At 38.0% G+C, this 19,023-nt stretch overlaps 3 protein-coding genes, 1 long non-coding RNA gene and 2 pseudogenes across 5 annotated transcripts; 3 read left to right on the top strand and 3 right to left on the bottom strand.

Moving 5' to 3' along the window:
* The first annotated feature begins 2,196 nt into the window (after window positions 1–2,196).
* LOC122318450 lies at window positions 2,197–3,147 on the top strand (annotated as a pseudogene).
* Window positions 3,148–4,045: 898 nt separating this feature from the next.
* On the bottom strand, window positions 4,046–4,851 carry LOC122318459 (annotated as a pseudogene).
* Window positions 4,852–7,051: 2,200 nt separating this feature from the next.
* On the top strand, window positions 7,052–8,000 carry LOC122318482 (major allergen Pru ar 1-like). Its single transcript, XM_043135866.1, has 2 exons — window positions 7,052–7,420; window positions 7,533–8,000. Exons 1-2 carry the CDS (start codon window positions 7,237–7,239, stop codon window positions 7,829–7,831), a joined length of 483 nt encoding a protein of 160 aa, XP_042991800.1. The 5' UTR covers window positions 7,052–7,236; the 3' UTR covers window positions 7,832–8,000.
* Window positions 8,001–8,213: 213 nt separating this feature from the next.
* LOC122318485 lies at window positions 8,214–9,163 on the bottom strand. Its single transcript, XR_006244841.1, has 2 exons — window positions 8,911–9,163; window positions 8,214–8,780 (listed from the first exon to the last, which is right to left on the bottom strand). It is a non-coding gene; the product is annotated as an uncharacterized LOC122318485 (long non-coding RNA).
* Window positions 9,164–9,379: 216 nt separating this feature from the next.
* Window positions 9,380–10,354, top strand: LOC122318474 (major strawberry allergen Fra a 1.07-like). The gene is made up of 2 exons (XM_043135853.1): window positions 9,380–9,730; window positions 9,849–10,354. Exons 1-2 carry the CDS (start codon window positions 9,547–9,549, stop codon window positions 10,145–10,147), a joined length of 483 nt encoding a protein of 160 aa, XP_042991787.1. The 5' UTR covers window positions 9,380–9,546; the 3' UTR covers window positions 10,148–10,354.
* LOC122318466 (major pollen allergen Bet v 1-D/H-like) lies at window positions 10,344–11,655 on the bottom strand. Of its 2 annotated transcripts, XM_043135835.1 has the most exons (3): window positions 11,296–11,654; window positions 10,983–11,176; window positions 10,344–10,861 (listed from the first exon to the last, which is right to left on the bottom strand). In XM_043135835.1, the coding sequence occupies exons 2-3, from the start codon at window positions 11,164–11,166 to the stop codon at window positions 10,557–10,559; spliced, it is 489 nt and encodes a 162-aa protein (XP_042991769.1). In that variant the 5' UTR covers window positions 11,167–11,176; window positions 11,296–11,654; the 3' UTR covers window positions 10,344–10,556. The 2 variants fall into 2 exon arrangements, with proteins under 2 accessions (XP_042991769.1, XP_042991776.1); XM_043135842.1 differs by having other exon boundaries at window positions 10,983–11,655.
* Window positions 11,656–19,023: the final 7,368 nt, after the last annotated feature.

Raw genomic sequence — 19,023 nt, forward strand, 5'->3', positions numbered from 1 at the left:
GATGATCTTTTTTTTTTTTTTTTTTTGTATTTTTGGAGAAATTATATTTATAGTCTTGAGTGTGCACACACTGCATAATAATTTTAAAAAAATGAATAGATATGAAATTCACATAAAAAATTAATTAATTTTTTAATAATAAATTTTATTTTATTTTTTTAATAATTACACGACACTTACATATTTCACAAGTATATATGTCAAAACTCAAAGAAAGAGAGTAAATACACAGCAATAATTTGCTTGGAATAAATCTTCCCATCACCCCAACACCCCAACACCCCACCCTTTTTTTATTTTTTAATATTTTTTTAATATTTTTTTTGAATTTATTTTTTTTAAATTAATTTAATTATTTTATTTATTATTTATATATTAAATATTTGATAAAAAATAAAATAATAAAAATTAAAAAAAGGGTGGGGTGTTGGGGTGTTGGGGTGTTGTGTAGCATAACCCCATAAAACAACTGTACATGGATTTAACCACATAGAAATTTTATAATTAATGACACTTTGTGTGGTGAGTATAATTAACTTATAAAACTATTTTTATTATAAAGAAGTCTAATTTTGTATCATATTATAAAATTATGTCAATTTTAAAATTTATTTTTATAATATCTCTTTATGGCTATAACATTTATCTTTATATAGATAAAATATATACTCCGACCTAATTCAATTAATTGATAGTGGTTAAGGAGTTTTTTTTTTTTTTTGGTCAACACCATGGAAGTCTCTCTCCAGCATTTTATTTTTCTCTTCAGCATCCGTATCGCCCAACCCCGAAAAACTTTTCGTTCACTAGGGGGAGGGGGGTTGGTGCTTCGGCTCCACCACCCACCTCCCCTCCTTACTAGCCTTTATTTATGTATTTCTTTGTTTTTTTCCTCCTTTTTTAGCTTATTTCCAGTTGCTCCGTTCAACTTTGTCAATCTACTGCTTTCCGGCGACCTAGGGCAGACACACACTGCCTCTTCAGCTTCTCCAGGTGCTAATCGTCAAATTGGTGGAAGATATCCGCCCATTCAAGTGGCACATTTGTCTCATGCGCGGCTTATGCGGCGCGTGATTTTCACGTGCCGCCACGCCTCGATGGGCTTTCTGCCACCACGCGCGGCAATTTCGAGGTTTGCGGCATCAGATTTTGTAGATCCGACTAGTCTTCTCTCTCTAGATATGGCACGTGGCCTGCACACACCGCCACTATCGGTAACGCCAGCTAGCCGGAGATTCGACACAGTTTTAAGATGCTACACTATATTTATGCTTTTCCTAACCAAGGATCGAGTGAAAGTGGATATGATAGTTTCTTCCAGCTAGTCCAAACCAACACGTTGCAGCACAACCCTCTGTATTGCGGCTTCCAACCGCAGTTTTATAGTCTATTTATTAGACTATGTAAAGACCATCACCAAGCAGTTTTCCCCTTGTGGGAATTGGGTGGGAGCCATTTGTTTGGTTCCGATTACCCTTTTATTTTTTCTTTTTTGTGTTATAATGTGTTTTGGTTTTGGGAAGACTGTAGGAGACTCCTACCCTATCGAACTTGTATTTTGTTTTCGTTAGTTTACCTATAAATGTTCTACTTTCTAAGGAAAAAAAAAATTGATAGTGGTCGAGGAATGTGAGGCATATTAATTATTATCTGATGGCTAGCTTAATATCAAAATGTCCAAACTGACTTCTTGAGATTTTCATCAAGATGGTGACGTCCTATATATTTATATATATAAGAACCCAACATGCTAATATGAACAAAATGGTGCATCTCATATTAATATTCCCTAGCTCGCAGGCTTAGTTTACAATTAATAATATAATATGTAGTACTGTCTGATGACGTATTACGTACAGGAGAGAGAACTTAATTTAAATAGAGGTTGAGATCCTTACTTTGTCCTTCTGTATATGTATTAACATAATGCATGCAGTTAAGGTGGTCAAGGAGATTGGAAGTGCATATAATATTATATATGGACCGTCTGTGATCTTACTTCGAGAATGACGCCCTAATACATTATATGTTATTAATCAAATGTAGTATTCCAGGCATTGATTGCCCAATAACCAAAAGCAAACAATTAAATTCAAGAACAAGAGTACTACTACAGTCATGACTTCAACCTTTAAATAGGCCCTTTCCATGATACATTTTTCTTACCAATTAGTTGAAGATAGATCAAAAGCTCTATACTCGTAATTAAAACCCATCTACCAGCTTAAGAGTCCAGAGGCCGGTCTTCGTACTTCCAATCCTCTAGCTAGCATATCATGGGTGTAATCACTTATACAGACTACTTAACTTCCCCAATCCCTCCATCCAGATTGTTTAAAGCCCTGGTCCTTGATTCTCACAACCTCATCCCAAAAGTCATGCCACAAGCTGTCGAGCATTGATTGCATTCAAGGCAATGGAAGGCCCGGTAGCATCAGGCAGGTCAATTTCGCTGAAGGTATTAATTATTAAGCAAGCTAGCTATCTAGCAAATATATAATATTACTCATGTATCCTTACAATTAAACATTAAACGCCCGGGAATTATTTCATTGAATTAAAGATAAGATGATGAATACTCTTGATGATGATGATGATGATGCAGGTAGCCCTATCAGCTCCATTAAGAACCGAATTGATGAAGTGAACGAAGAGATCTACTACTACAAGTACACAGTGATCGAAGGAGATGCGATGGGGGAGAAGCTGGAATTCATTGTTCATGAGGTCCAGTTTGAGCCAACACCAGAGGGTGGCAGTAAAAATAAGATGACAACAAACTACCATAACAGGGGTGACATTGTGATCACGGAAGAGGAAATCAAGGCTGGCAAGGAAAAGGTGCTAGGCATGTACAAAATTGCGGAAGCCTACCTGCTCCAAAACCCTGATGCCTATGCTTAATTATCGCTTTTATATTTTTCTTAAATGAGTATTGCTGATCAATCTTCAACCAGCAATCTGATCTCTGACATCTGCTTGATGGTGTAGTTTATGCCTTTGTACGTCTGTCTGTAATGGCCTGCATGCAGCCAGCTGCGTGATAATAAGTCTCAATCGCTAGTGATTGTGGAGGCATGGTGAAATGTGTTCATGTACTGTTTCTGTCTGCTTCTTCAAAAAAAGACTAAACAAAGAAGTCTGGCTTTGATGTTGGGCAAAATATATCATTTGATTTGTGTTCTTGATTCATACTCTATTCCTAAAACATTTCTCTTCTACAAAATGTGTTAGTGATTTCGCCCCCTCTCGATTTGTAATATTGTAGCGTCAGATGGGCTTTCATACTAGGCCTTTTTTACTCCATTAATTATGGCCTATTTTGAAGTCATTGCGATAGCCAATCCCCTTGGTTAGAAGAGCTAGCTGTATTTTACAAATGATAAAAGTATAACAAGATTTTTTTTATTTTATTTTTACACAATTTTTTTGACATGAATATAATTTATGTATTAAAAAAATATATCATGTGTCAAGAACAATATATCATTGAAATAATAAAAAAATATATAAATAAATAATCTATAAGATCAAAATAATTTTATAAAGAAGGGTCAAATTAATTTTTTTAGAGAGGGGCTAACACAAGATAAAATCAATATTATCTTATTAAATTATAAAATATTAATATATATTAAATTTGTTTTCAAACTTTTGGGGAGCCTTGGCCTCCCCAATGGCCTTAATAGGTCCGCCACTGTCTATATAGAAATTTTATATTAAAGAAATTTTACTTTATTTAATGATCACATTAAGACGATGCTGACTTCATTTAATATGATACGTTAAATTCTATCTTATAATAAAAAGAATTTTGTAACCTGATAGATCACATTAAGATATGTTAGTGTAGGCTAGGCCTGCATAGTAGCTCATTTGAATTGAATTTGGTTCCGACCCTACCTACTGGAAAGATCATGCCAACACAATCCGATCTGACCCGTAAATATAGGATCAGGTTGAACCCGTTCCTTTCAATCCTTCACCGTTTGTGGACGCAATAGACCCAAAAAACCCTTTTGATCTTTTTTTTTTTAAAATAAAAAAAATAGAAATCAAATGCTTCCAATTTAAAGTTTGAGTCACATACAACAGGAAACAACACAAAAAACAATGGAAACTGATCTATAGCCAAGATCTACAAGCACTACTAAGATCTAACCATCTTAAAGCCCCAAGTATACAATCTAACCACCAAACCCATAGAGTGTCCTTCCCTACCTCTTCAAGGCATAAACCACATCCATAGCTGTCACGGTCTTCCTCCTAGCGTGCTCAATGTACGTCACAGCATCGCAGATGTCATTCTCTAAGAAGATCTTGAGAACCCCTCAGGTCTCCTCGTAGATCAGACCACTGATACGCTTCACACCACCCCTGCGAGCAAAACGGCAAATCCCAGGCTTGGTGATACCCTGAATGTTATTGCGGAAAACCTTACAATGCCTCTTTGTTCCTCCCTTACCCAAGCCCTTTCCACGTCCCGACATTTTCACGAAAAGTTGTTGAGAAAGAAAAGGTCAGAGCAAAAACTGAACTCGCACAGTTAGCTAAAAAAACCCTTATGATCTTACTGTTGCTTTCGTTCTTTCTTTCATTGGTTTTCTCGCTAGCTATCTTTTCAGTCTTCATATCTTTCTTTGATATTAATATCCAATAAAACACCTAAGGCACCACAATCAGAAAAAGAAAACAAGAACCAAAATAAATAAATAAAAAATAAAAAGAAGGTAAAACAGAGGTAAAAAAAAAAGGATTGCCAAGCACAAAGGAGAAGAGTTTGCGCACCTGAGAAAATTCCACCAAGCCTATGTCCACGGCAATAAGGAATCCAAGAGTTTTATCTATATAGTCATCCGAAACTTTGATCCCTTCCTTCTGCGAGAACACACACACACACACACACACACACACTCTCTCTCTCTCTCTCTCTCTCTCTCTCTCTCTCTCTCTCTCTCTCTCTCTCTCTCTCTCTCTCTCTTTGTGCAGTGCTCTGCAACTCTTGTGAGCCATCTTTCTATTATTTCTTTTGGATAAAAAAATATCTTTAATGGCGGAGAATCCATTAAAATGCTAAAGAGGAGAAACCCAGATAGTGGGCAATGGTATAGCAATGAAGAAGAAGAAGAAGAAGAACTGCGGCTAGAGTTTGAGGAGAAAGAAAACCTTATAGTCGGGTGATCGGTTTCGACCGACTTTGTGAGTTGTTGAGCCCGATTCGTTGTCTAAACCGATCAACTCGATTTTCTTTCGATGGGCCCAATCAGGTTTTTCAGTTTGATCGGATTTGGGGCCTTTTTGCACATATGCCATGCATTTCTCAAAAACATATCCATACAAATCTACCGTTTGAAGTCAATGGTGTTGAACAAGATGGACAAAATGAGCGAGGACATCTTGTCTTTGTGATAGACGTAACAAATTCACATATTAAGTTTAGTTGCCCATATATAGCTGTTAGTAAGTATGATGAAAAAAATCCCTATGTATTGCCATTCAACTTGTAATTATATGTGCAAAATTGTAATTATAGTTGTAATTATAGTAGTAATTATATGCATTCAACTTGTAATTATAGTTGCCCATAATTAAGTTTAGTTGCCCATACATAAGACAAGGACAAAATTGTAATTATATAAAATTTATATAGTTATTTTCTTTTATTGATAATTTTTTTTAAAAGTGTAAGTTGTGTAACTAGCTTCCGCAATATACGAAAAAGTATGTTTGAAGGAAATTATCAAATTTTCCTCAAATGCACTTTTTAATTTTTTTATATTAAAAAGTACTTTAATTAATATGTGTCATCTAAACAATCTAATTTTATTATTAAAGTGATTTTAAGACAATTTAAACATTTTTTAAGCCTCTTAGCACAATCCAAACATGTGCCAAGTATTAACTCAAAAAAAAAAAAAAAATCAAAGAATTGGATTATCCGTGTATTGTAGGTATTTTATACATGATATTTACACTCAAAAGATTATAAAACAAATTAATGGTATATACAAAAATTATATTTATTTTTAATAAAAATTGATGAACTTGCCCGGTCCATCCTATATCCCTAGATAAGTTATAAGTCTCAAGGACCATTTCATGCACTTCTTATTATTTTAATTACATACATTTTTCCATGTGAGTGATATTCGCCTAAAATATATATATATATATATATATATATATATATATAGCAATAGTTCTATCTTTCTTGTTCTTCTTTTTCTTCTTCATCCTATCTCATCTTATTTCCAGCTCATCTCATCCTATCTCATTTTTTTTCTCAAATATTATTCAAATACAAATACTTTTGAACTAATCGTTATAATTTTTTCAAATTAATCATTATAACTTTTTCAAACTTTTAAATAAAAAACAAAAAACAATTAAACTTTTTCAAGTTTCAAAATAAAAATAATATTAAATATTATATTCTAACAATATTGTTTATTATTAGATTTGAATTGAGATTTGAAAAAATTGAATTGTTTATTATATTTTGTATGAGAATTTAAAAAAGTTGTAAAAATGATACGAGATTAGTTGAGTTTGGTTTAAAGTATTTCTCAATCTAAACGGCCCCTTAACTCAAACTATCTCACTACTATTTACAAAATTCTCATCTCATCTCATGTCCTAATCATCTCCTTAGATTAAAAGCATTAGTTCAATTTCAACAATGGTGGCCAACGGTTTATAGATTTTGCTCTCAATTCAAGAGGTCAAGGATCTCCACTGGTCTAGAGACTCGTTGAGGTGTACCATTAACTCAAAACTAATTACGGCATTTCTCACTCCTAACCTTATTTCAAGTCATACTTCTAGTTTTCAATGTCTCTCGAGCCTTTGGAAAATTATTATTCTTTAGGTGGTGATGTGAGGGAGCCACTTGTGGTGAGTGGAGACAATTTGTTTGCTGTCAAAAACTTTAAATATATTCTTTGTGAAGTTGACCAGATCAAACATGGAATCGAAGACTTTTAAGCCCAGATTATGATTGCGTACCACAGTGGACTTTGAAGTTTGAAGGCTAACCACAATAAGAATAAATCAAATTTAAACCAATTAAAGTCCCCTTTTCCAAATCTCTGCAGAGCTACCCAAAAATAAATAAATAAATAAGGTCTTCTGATTCCCCCTCCTCTGAATTGTGTTCCCAGGCTTATCTTCTTCATTTCATCTCCTTTTTTTTTTTTTCACCGTTTCATTTTCTCTTGGTTCATAGTTTTAGCAACTATGGGTGTCATCAAAATCATTCAGTCATTCGCAACTCAGGTTACTCCGGACAGGATGTTCAAGGCCTTGATCCTTGACTCCCACAACCTTTGCCCAAAGCTCATGTTCTCATCAATAAAGAGCATGGAATTTGTTGAAGGCCAGGGAGATGTTGGGAGCATCAAACAGATCAACTTCACTGAAGGTTAGCAAAGATCTTAATTAGCTTCTTAGACAGACAAATTATGTTCATATATATATATATATATATGTTATCTGTAACATAAGAAGCATGTTGTGTTTGTTCCAATCTGCAGCCAGTCCTTTCAAATACGTGAGGCACAGGATTGATGCACTTGATAAGGAGAAGTTCACGTGCAAGCACACTTTGATCGAAGGTGATGCATTAATGGATAAGCTTGAATATATTACCTATGAGGTCAAGTTTGAGGGATATGGCAGAAAAGGATGTGTCTGTAAGATAACTAGTGAATACAAAGCAAAGGAAGGTGTAGACATTAAAGAAGAGGATATTGAGCTTGGAAAGGACAGAGCCATAGGGATGTATGAAGTTGTGGAGGCCTACCTTTTGGCACACCCTCGTGCCTATACTTAAAATTTCAAGTAATGTAATGATTTTGTGGACTGGGTTTTGTTAAATGATTCTAACAGACTCTACTTCCTTCGTTCTTTGCCAGAATTTCCTCCTCTTTGTTCATTGAGATTGTGCAAAAGATGATTAATATGTGTGAATTTTTGGTCTACCAAAAACATGTTTAGCCTTATTTCTGGATTCTACTTTTGTGGTTCTGAACCATCGAAGGTCGTGGCACATATCCTAGCTGCAGGAACTGAAAAAGATTGAAAATAAAAACAAAACAAAGAAAGAAAGAGGACTTTGTATTTTTTGTAAATCACTTCACACAATCTCGTGAGACTCTCTGAGAATTTTATTTATGAGAAGTTGATGTAATAGCTCAATTAGTAGGATCGGAAAATGGCACAAATGAGGCATGCAATATTCACAACAAAAGCATGGGATGTCGCCATGTGTGGAAAGAAAAATCTCTTCATGTATGGCTTAATCTGATTATTCTGTATCCTTGAGCAAGGACTGCGGTGCGCCAGTGTCGTAATGGCCGCAACATCAAGACTCTCTATAGAAAAGACCCAAAATAATGAGCATCCTAAGCAGTATGTCTCAGTTCATCATCCCCCTATTCTTTCAGAAAGTTCCTGAGAGCATTCACAACTTGTGAAGCATCTCCCTCCATCAGGACTTGTTGCAACCCCAATTCTCTCCCAAATTAGGCGGCAAAAGCTTCAACGAGGATGGCCTTAGCTTTGAGAATTTTGGATGCACGTCAGGTAGCCATAACTTGTCTTTCATGATCCCGAACAACAACTCCAATTCCTATTTTATTCCTAGACCTGTCAATAGCATTATAGCAGCATCCCAATTGGTTTTTGCCCATCCTTCTGGTGGTCTCTCCCATTCACTTCTGTATTTCTTGGAGCTTCAGCAGACACTTGTGCATTCTTTATAGTCAGTCCATCCCTTGATCCTGCGCGATAGATATCATTGGAGATCATTTTTCAAGTTCTTGATATAGGCGAAAATATAAAATGGAAATGAGGCATTAGCGTATAAAGGGGGGAATAGAAAGGAAAACCACATATTCTTTGTGGAGTTACCGTATAAATAGATTGGAAATCATATCACCTGCTGCTGGTCGTACTAATACTACCGTATTAGCATTGTCAACTTTGGGGGAGTCCCATGAAAATTCTTGCCCGACTGCAAACACAGAGAATTACACACCCACCAACGATTATTGAAATTCTTTGAAGTATGGCAAGTCGGGAATCATTATCCTTTAATATAAACAGTCATTACATGGAAAATATAACACTGCGGAATCGCTAGGATTGGCAGCTGAATATTATATTTTGGGCCATTCTGACTCGTTGCCAGTGACGGGCAGCATGCTTTGAGTTCTCAAGCCCATTCAACCCAGCATGCGCCGCCCATGTGTAACACCACATCCATAAAAGTTTTTTTCTTGAATAGAATTTTCAACATTGAAACAAAAGCAGTCCAAGACTAGCCACAAAAATTGAAGCCTGAAATTGAATATTAAAAAGCCTTTTGAAGTTTGAAAGTTCCCATTTTCTCCGGCTGCACCTTCAACCTTTTTCATTTTGTTTGTCCTCAGTGGATTGTTACCAAACCAACCCATCTCCTACTCGATCTATATATAGCCACAGTGGCTTCCAAGAATTCATAAACCATATCATTTATCCCTCATTCTTCCCACAATCTGCAAAGCCATGGGTGTCACCACCTTCAAACAAGAGTTCGCATGCCCAGTTGCCCCAGCGAGAATGTTCAAGGCATTGATCTTAGAATCTTCCACCTTGATCCCAAAGGTGGTACCTCAATTCGTAAAGAGCGTCGATCTAATTCAAGGAGATGGTGGAGCGGGAAGCATCGAACAAGTCAACTTCACTGAAGGTTAGCAAACTAAACTATGCCAACCGAACTTATGTGGTCACTGATTTACCTTGGCCGTACTTTCAATATCATATAATTGACTTTAATGCATGTTTCGTTTGGTTTTATGATCACGTAGCTAGCCCCTTTAAATATGTGAAACACCGGATGGATGAGCTTGACAAGGAGAATTTCGTGTGCAAATACACTCTGATTGAGGGGGACCCCTTGGGTGACAAGCTTGAATGTATTTCTTATGAGGTTAAGTTTGAGGCTGCTAGTGATGGAGGTTGCATCTCCAAGATGACAAGCAATTACAAAACCATCGGCGACTTTGAAATCAAAGAAGAAGAAATCAAGGCAGGCAAGGACAGTGCTATTGGGGTCTACAAAGTTGTGGAAGCCTACCTTTTGGAGAACCCTCAAGTCTACGCCTAGTTTGGGACTCTCAAATATATCATTCAGAGTTCTCTAGTATAATAATATTTCAGCTCCATACGAGATACGAAATATTTGTTTGTTGTTTATTTTATGACCCTTTAATTCAATGAGAGAAACGGGTATTCATACAAAAGAGATTTGATGAGACAGAAAGTGCTTTTCGTAAAGAAAAATAGTACTACAAATTATAAAGTTCTTCTCTAAGTTCTCTTGTTCTTATTTATACGCCTCACTTGCAGTGAAACATTTGCAATACAGCTTCAAAACTTCTTGCCGATCGAGGGAACCTCTTTGAGACAAGACAATAATATGTTTCTCCCGTTGAACAAAAATACAAAATACTAGAATAAGAATTACGTAGTCGTCAGAGCCTCTCTGCAGAAGCCATTTGGTTCATCGATAAATTTCATACATAAGCATTCGGATCTGCCAGAAGGTACTCCTCAACGGCCTCAATCATCGCCAAATTCCCTTCCTTTATGCTTATAACATCTCCTTCAGACAGCAAGCTGCCGTCTTCCAATGACTCGTACTCGATTTTTACCTTGGCCAAGCAGCCTCCTTCTCTGGTAGAACTGAAGGTAATCTCAGCTGTGAAAGAACTCAATTTGAGACCAACAAGACCACCTTCAATAACAGAGTACTTAAATATGTGGTTCTCATGGTCTATTACTTCTATGCGATCCTTAACAAACGCAAATTCCTTAACGGCTGCACATGATCACGTCAAACAAAACACCAGCACATACATCTGGTTAGCATAATCGAACGAGTATGATTACGTGATTAGTGTAATACTTATAAATTAAGCTTCATTATTCAGAATAAGAACCGTTATTTAAGTTATGCTGCATAATGGTGCCAGCTCCACCATCTCCTTCAAGAATGACAATGCTTGATACGAGCTGGGGAAGAAGCTTGGGCATGAGGTTCCGCATGTCACCAATGCTTGCCTTCCATAGCCTCTCGACAGCGACTGGGGACGTGTGCTCATCAACGATGATCCCGGTAATCATCTTCAACAATCTGTGATTTTGAATCAAGAAAAATAGTGGAGTGATTTGGACATTGATGAGTGTGTGTATATATATATCAGATCAGAATCACATAGTTTTGAGGTGACAAAAGGTAAAGTGTTCGTGCACCTCACTCTTTCTCATCTGGTGATGGGGTCGGCCAGTAGTGTATGCTCCATTGCTTTGTACTCAAAATAATGTTCAGAGGCGAGACTTTTGAAGTGGGCTTGATATCTCATCTGCCGTCCCTTGAATCAATACAAGTACGACCCATAATTAGTCGTATCTTCCAAATATTATTGCTTTTATATATTTATCCTATGGGCCTTTGAGCTATGGTTGATGAGTATGCATTATGTCCTACTCTTGAGAGGTTACGAAAGTCGGGCATCTTTCAACACAAAAATAATAACCCTTGGCTTAATTATGTTGAAGTCTAATCAAAATTTGACTAAATGTGTGAGATGTCGAGATAGATCATTCACTATTACTGTTATTAATCGATGTTGAGGTCTTGCTGGTGTCTTACCATAGTTTAGAGATCAACCCATCATCATTGAGGGGTGCGCGAGCATGTTTGCTCGGTCAAAAGGAATCCAAATTGAAACATAATCCAGATGGCACAGATCTTGAATACACCAAACTCCAAAGGGGGTGAACAAGTGTCTTATCCCATTACAACGGAATTTAGAATTTACATACAATTGATATCACCAAACATTAGCAAATGAATTAATATTAAAATAATTAAAAGCATAGAAATAAAGAACACTAGATATTTATTGATGAAGTAGAAGCTCATTTGAATAATTTTTCAAAATCTAAAAATTCTCTTCCGATGCTCGCCCATCATCTTTAAGTCCACTATAGAAAAACAGCAAGTTTTAGACACAAACTTTTGCTGAACTCTAACGCAAAATAAAACCCAAACACGGTACAAGTCAAAATCTTTTTCCATTAGATGCTTTGCTACCATAACGAAACAAGGATGGCAATTCATTCAACGTCATGGATAGCCAGCCTGTATATTCCCTGTAATCCAAGCCCAGAAAAACTCAAAAGCAGGTCATTGTCATTTGCTCTTTTGAGCATGGACCATGTTTTCATATAAAGTTCCCTTCCCACTAATTTCTCCTTTCACTTTGGTCATTGGGGAAAACTGTACATACTAAGACCATTAGACCAGAGGTCCAAATCACTATGACTTTTGTTTTACTCTTTTGAGATACAAAGAAGCTAAGGCTAGGAATTTAGGCTTATAATCGCCAATCACAAGGCATGGCAAAGTAATTGTCTTAAAATATGTCAATATATTCTTTCCCAACACCTCAAGAAACCTCCACTTAAATAATTGATGCCATGAAATTGGTGACACTCTGCACAACTTTTCAGAAGCCAAATCTCCACAACCCACATCCCTCCTGTGTGCACAATTTGTAGTTGAAACAGGGTACATGACATGCTCCTGTCCACACTCGTAACTTTTAGTCAATGAGATCCTTGAAAAGCCAACCCACTAATGTGAAATGAGTATTACAGATTATTTTGTACTCAAACGTCCAGTGAACAATTGGCTGCAGGCACCATATTGGGAACCTGGTTCCTGTAATCTCTTATCGGATTGGAGACAATTCGAGAAGGCCTACCCTGCAATCTAGGCAGAGAATTGCAGAGGATCTTCACGCAACATATCGGAGTCACCAATCTGTAAGTGCCTGAAAAATCACCTACAGTATACCTTGCCCTATGCTCAAAACCATAGAGACCAATGCAAAAATTGAAGCCTGCGAGAGCAATTAATTAATTGTGGGAAGGAATCTCCAATTCATGCAGTAATGACCAAGCGGGGTTGACTTGTTTAAGCAGAATTCTACTGCCTCTCTAACCAGCAACAACATTAGGCATGATTAACGGTGCATTTAGCAGGGTACGTGGCATTTAAGTATAAAGTTAGGAATTGTTGGGAGCTGTTCTGACACAGAGATGATTTTAAATAAAGGAGGGACGAAATTTAACGTGGTTCGGCAATTGCCTACGTCCACAGCTGCTGTAATTTCACTATGAAATTATTTTTTACAAAATCTCTCTTGTAAACTCTCTCTGCTCACCCACTTTGTTTTTCTCTTCTTTCTCTCCCACACTCTGTCCACACACACACGCAGCACACACTCTGTTTTCTCTCTACACTTCTCTGCTACACACTCACCTCAACTGAGCTCTCTCCTATTTATAGGAGAGAGCAGCCTACAATATTTTTCGGTGCATTCGGTGCCTAATATGACAAAGGAACAAACGGTGCATGACTCACCATTTTCTCTTTTTATTTTCTTTTTGTCTCCATCCGCAACAATCTCCCACTTGGAGACAAATGAGTCTACATATCTTCATAGCAACTATCACAGCAACTTCAAGTCATGCCTTTAAGTACGGAAGCCAATTGAAGCTACACACTGCTTCAGTTTGTCAACAGTAACTACTTTTGTGAACATGTCTGCTGGGTTCTCTGTTCCTCGAATCTTCTCAAGTATCAGCTGTCCACTATCGAGAAGAGATCGGATAAAATGGTATCGCAACTGTATATGTTTTGTTCTGGAATGAAAGGCTAGATTCTTTGCAAGAAAAATAGCACTCTGACTATCACTGTGCAGAATACCTTTTTCATTCTTCTTTCCCAATTCCTCCAAGAATGACTGCAACCAAACCATTTCCTTCCCTGTTTCAATTATAGCAACGTATTCCGCTTCTGTAGTTGAGAGAGCAACAATCTTCTGTAACTTAGAAGCCCACGATACAGCTGTACCACCCAGCGTATACACAAATCCAGTAGTACTTTTTCTGCTGTCAACGTCACCTGCTAAATCAGCATCTATATATCCTTGTAGTTTTAAACCTGCTTTTGTAAAGCATAGTGACGTATCTGAAGAGCCTTGTAGATATCTTAAAATCCACTTGACTGCTTCCCAATGCTGCTTTCCTGGATTACTCATATATCTGCTCACAGCTCCCACTGCTTGTGCAATATCTGACCTTGTACAGACCATGGCGTACATAAGACTATCAATAGCAGATGCATAGGGTATTCTGTTCATGCATTCTTGCTCTTCCTCCATCTTTGGCGACTGATCCTTAGTTAGTCGAAAGTGACTAGCTAAGGGTGTGCTCACTGGTTTCGCCTTGTCCATGTTAAACCTTCTGAGCACCTTCTTTACATACTCCTCCTGCGAGAGCTTAAGAGAATCATTAGTCCTGTCTCTAATAATTCTCATACCAAGGATTTGTTTTGCAGCACCCAAATCCTTCATCTCAAACCGCTTTGACAACTGCTTCTTCAGTTCATTGATTTCCTCGATGCTTGACCCTGCAACGAGCATATCATCCACATACAACAGTAGGATAATATAAGACTTGTCAAAGTTCTTCATATACCAACAATGGTCAGCCTGCAGTCTTGTAAATCCATTACTGCACATGAAGTTGTCAAACTTTCGGTACCATTGTCGTGGAGCTTGTTTTAGGCCATACAAACTCTTCTTCAGTTTGCAAACTAGATTCTCTTTTCCATTCACTGAGAATCCTTGTGGCTGGTGCATATAGATGTCTTCCTCCAAATCACCATGAAGGAATGCAGTCTTCACATCTAACTGCTTAAGATATAGATTCTCTGCAGCCACAATTGCCAACACTAGCCTGATCGTAGTCAATTTTACAACTGGAGAGAAAATGTCTGTGTAGTCGATACCTTCTTTTTGTTGAAACCCCTTCACGACCATTCTAGCTTTGTAGCGCTTGCTACCATTGTGTTCTTCTTTAATTCTGTACACCCATTTATTGTGCAAAGCCTTCTTGCCTTTTGGAAGCTTAGTTAGCTCCCATGTCTGATTTGACATCAGTGACTCCATCTCATCTTGCATGGCTTTCTCCCACTTGATCGAATCTTCAATTTGTAGAACTTCATCATAACTTTTCGGTTCACCACTATCTGTTAGCAAGATGTAGTGTAGAGATGGTGAGAACCGCTGTGGTGGCCTGATTGTCCTTGAAGATCTTCGAATAACAGTGAGTGGTGTATGTTGTTCGATCTGTGTATCATCATTTTCTTGATCCTCGTTCTGATCAGTGTTGACTCGAGTAACATCAAAGTCAACCACCTCAGGTTTCTTTGGCTGCTCTTCAGGTTCAGCTTATGACTTAGCTTTGTACAGAATCTGCTCACTAAATATCACATTTCTACTTCTGATGATTTTGTAATTTTTATCATCCCAAAATCGATAGCCAAATTTTTCATAACCATAACCGATGAAAAAACATTTTTTAGGTTTGGCTTCTAACTTGTTACGATCAGTAGAATCTATGTGAACATATGATAAACAGCCAAAAACTTTCAAATGGGAAAGATTTACCTTCTTTCCACTCCAGACTTCCTCTGGTAGATCGAACTTTAAGGGAACTGATGGTCCCCGATTAATCAAATAGGCTGCAGTGTTAACTGCATCAGCCCAAAAACATTCAGGCAATCCTGAATTCAGCCTCATGCTTCTGGCACGTTTGTTGAGAGTTCTGTTCATGCGTTCAGCTACGCCATTCTGCTGCGGTGTCCCTGGAATAGTCTTCTGAAATCTAATCCCATTTGCAGCATAGAATTCTTTGAACCCTCCGTCGATGTACTCTCCTCCATTGTCTGACCTCAGACATTTTAACTTAAAGCCTGTTTCATTTTCAACCATGGCTCTCCACTTCTTGAAAGTATCAAATGTGTCAGATTTATTTTTCAAAAAATAAACCCATACTTTTCTGCTTGAGTTATCAATAAATGAAACATAGTACTGCGATCCTCCAAGAGAAGCGACTGGGGATGGCCCCCACAAATTTGTGTGCACCAACTCCAACTTTGCAGATTTTGGAGTTCTACCATTTTTCAGGAAACTAACTTTTTTCTGCTTCCCAAAAATGCAACATTCACACATGTCGAAATCAGTTGATTCCAACTTTGATAACTTCCCCTTGGATAATAGTACTTTCATTCCTTTCTCACTCATGTGACCAAGCCTTTGATGCTATAGGTTGGCATTTGCATCAGCAATTGCAATAGTATCTCTAATGCTTGAAGTCATATATAGAGTACCTGTTTTTGTGCCTCGAGCTACTACCATAGCTCCTTTTGTTATCTTCCACGTGCCACCGGTAAATAGTACAGAATGCCCATTAGCATCAAGTTGTCCTACAGAAATCAGGTTCCTCATGAGCTTGGGAACATGTCGCACTTTTTGTAGCAACCATGCACTTCCATTGGGCAGATTGATTGGTACATCTCTCATGCCTTCGATTTCCAACGCTTCACCATCTGCTAAGTACACCTTCCCGAAATCACCAGTGACATGATTCTGCATGATTTCTCGGTGTGTTGTAGTGTGGAATGAGGCTCCTGAATCTAACATCCAAGATTCAATTTGGTTGTCGACTGAAAGAAGTAAGGCATCTTGGAGATCTTCTGTTGTGGCATTAACAGAGTCATGCTCATTCTTCTTCTTAGCTTCCTTGCAATTATTTTTGAAGTGGCCAATCTTGCCACAATTCCAGCACTGTACTTGTTTTCCGGACCTAGATTTACTTCTGCCTTTTCGGGACTTTGACCTGCCCCGATTTGAACTTCTACTAGTTCCTCTACCTCGTCTCGAGGTTTAAGGCAGAACTGGAAGTTAATGCTTCTCCTGTATCTCTTCTGCGAACTTCCTCGCTAAGAATATGGTCCCGGATATCTTGATACTTCATTTTTGTTTTGCCATAAGAATTCCTAATAGCTGTTCTCATGGCCTCCCAGTTTTTTGGCAATTGAGTTAGAGCAATCAGTGCACGTACTTCATCATCAAATTCAATCCCCACTGAAGCTAATTGATTGATGATGGTGTTGAACTCATTCAGATGCTGAATAACTGGAGTTCCTTCTGCCATTCTCAAGTAGAATAGCTTGTACATTAAATGCACTTTGTTATTGGCTGATGGCTGCTTGTACATGTCTGATAGAGCTTTCATCAAATCCGCTATGGTCTTTTCCTTTCCCACATTGTGTGCAACTGATCTTGACAGTGTTAGTCGAATACTCCCAACACTTGTCTATCAAGGAAACTCCAATCTTCATTGCTCATGTCATCTGGCTTTCTTCTTAGGAGTGGAAGATGTAGTTTCTTCCCATAGAGATAATCCTCTATCTGCATTCTCCAGTAGGCAAAGTCTGTACCGTCAAATTTCTCGATACCAACACATTTAGCTTCTTCTTCAGCCATAACTTTACAAATGAGTTCAAATTTAAACAAACAAAGATTACCGTTACGTCTAAAACACTCAAATTAGCTGGAAACGAGTTCGGAATGATCCAAATAGTTTGTCAGCACTATTTGATCGTCGCGATGGAACTCCAACTGGCGTGATCTAGCCCAAAATAATCTGCAACACGTGGATGGTTCAGATCCAATGTACTGATGGTGAATCTCAAAATTTTGACCGTACGGATGAGTTCGGAATGATCCAAATAGTTGGAAAGCACTATTTGATCATTGAAATCGGACTCCGAATGGCTTAGATCTAGCGCAAAAAGATCTGAAAAATGGACGGTTTTGATCTGTCTGGCGCGTGGGATACACGTGCTGCACAGTGCGAGTGGGCGGCGCGTGGGCGCGTGTATTACACGCGCTACAGCACTGTGTGCGCGTGGGGGAGAGTGAGGCGCGTGTAGTTCAAGTGCTGATCTTCTGTAGGGCGCGTGGGGGCGCGTGGGCGCGTATCCATCACGCGTCTTCAACCTCTGGAGCACGTGGGGGCGCGTGGGTTGCAGCAGATGCACACGCCGATCTTCTAGGGGTGCGTGTGGGCTCGTCCGACCTCCATTTGCGGCAACGGATTTGTCTCGACGCAAGGAACACCGTGGAGTTGTCAAAAATTGATTTTGAGCAACTTGAATTTTCGGACAGCTCGAACCAGAGCTCTGATACCAGTTGTTGGGAGCTGTTCTGACACAGAGATGATTTTAAATAAATGAGGGACGAAATTTAACGTGGTTCGACAATTGCCTACTTCCACAGCTGCTGTAATTTTACTATGAAATTATTTTTTACAAAAATCTCTCTTGTAAACTCTCTCTGCTCACCCACTCTGTTTTTCTCTTCTTTCTCTCCCACACTCTGTCCGCACACACACGCAGCACACACTCTCTGTTTTCTCTCTACACTTCTCTGCTATACACTCACCTCAATTGAGCTCTCTCCTATAAATAAGAGAGAGCAGCCTATAATATTTTTCGGTGCATTTGGTACCTAATATGACAAAGGAACAAATGGTGCATGACTCACCGTTTTTTCTTTTTATTTTCTTTTTGTCTCCATCCGCAGCAGGAATGAAACTAAAATATCTACTGAAAAGAACGAACAAGCTGGAAAGATCCTCACAGATTATGCTAGAAAAAATTCCACCTACCGCACAGCTCAGTAGTTTCCACGTCAAAACTTACTTTCCATGGCATCACTTAAACTTCAATCAATCTCAAGAACGGGTTCCTTTATTTAGCATACATGGACAACCAGGACAAGGCTTGCTCGTAAATGCAGTTAGATTCGATGCAAACATCACAAAGGCTGCATCTTTTTCTACTGCTGCTCAACTCCCTCAAAGTTTGATAGGAATTTTTGTTTTTGATAAGTCAGGATACCCAATTTTAGACATTAATGACTTTCCATTATTTTCATATTTTCTTTTGCTGTTGACAATAGTTAAGGGACACTGATATAGTCAAGGTTTTCCTTTGCCGAAAAGAAATAAAGTTCAAGAGTTTTTGTATTAATGGAGACTCAAAGCATGTCACAAAAA

Source organism: Carya illinoinensis, chromosome 1 (assembly GCF_018687715.1).
Source record: "Carya illinoinensis cultivar Pawnee chromosome 1, C.illinoinensisPawnee_v1, whole genome shotgun sequence".
Lineage (NCBI taxonomy): Eukaryota > Viridiplantae > Streptophyta > Magnoliopsida > Fagales > Juglandaceae > Carya > Carya illinoinensis.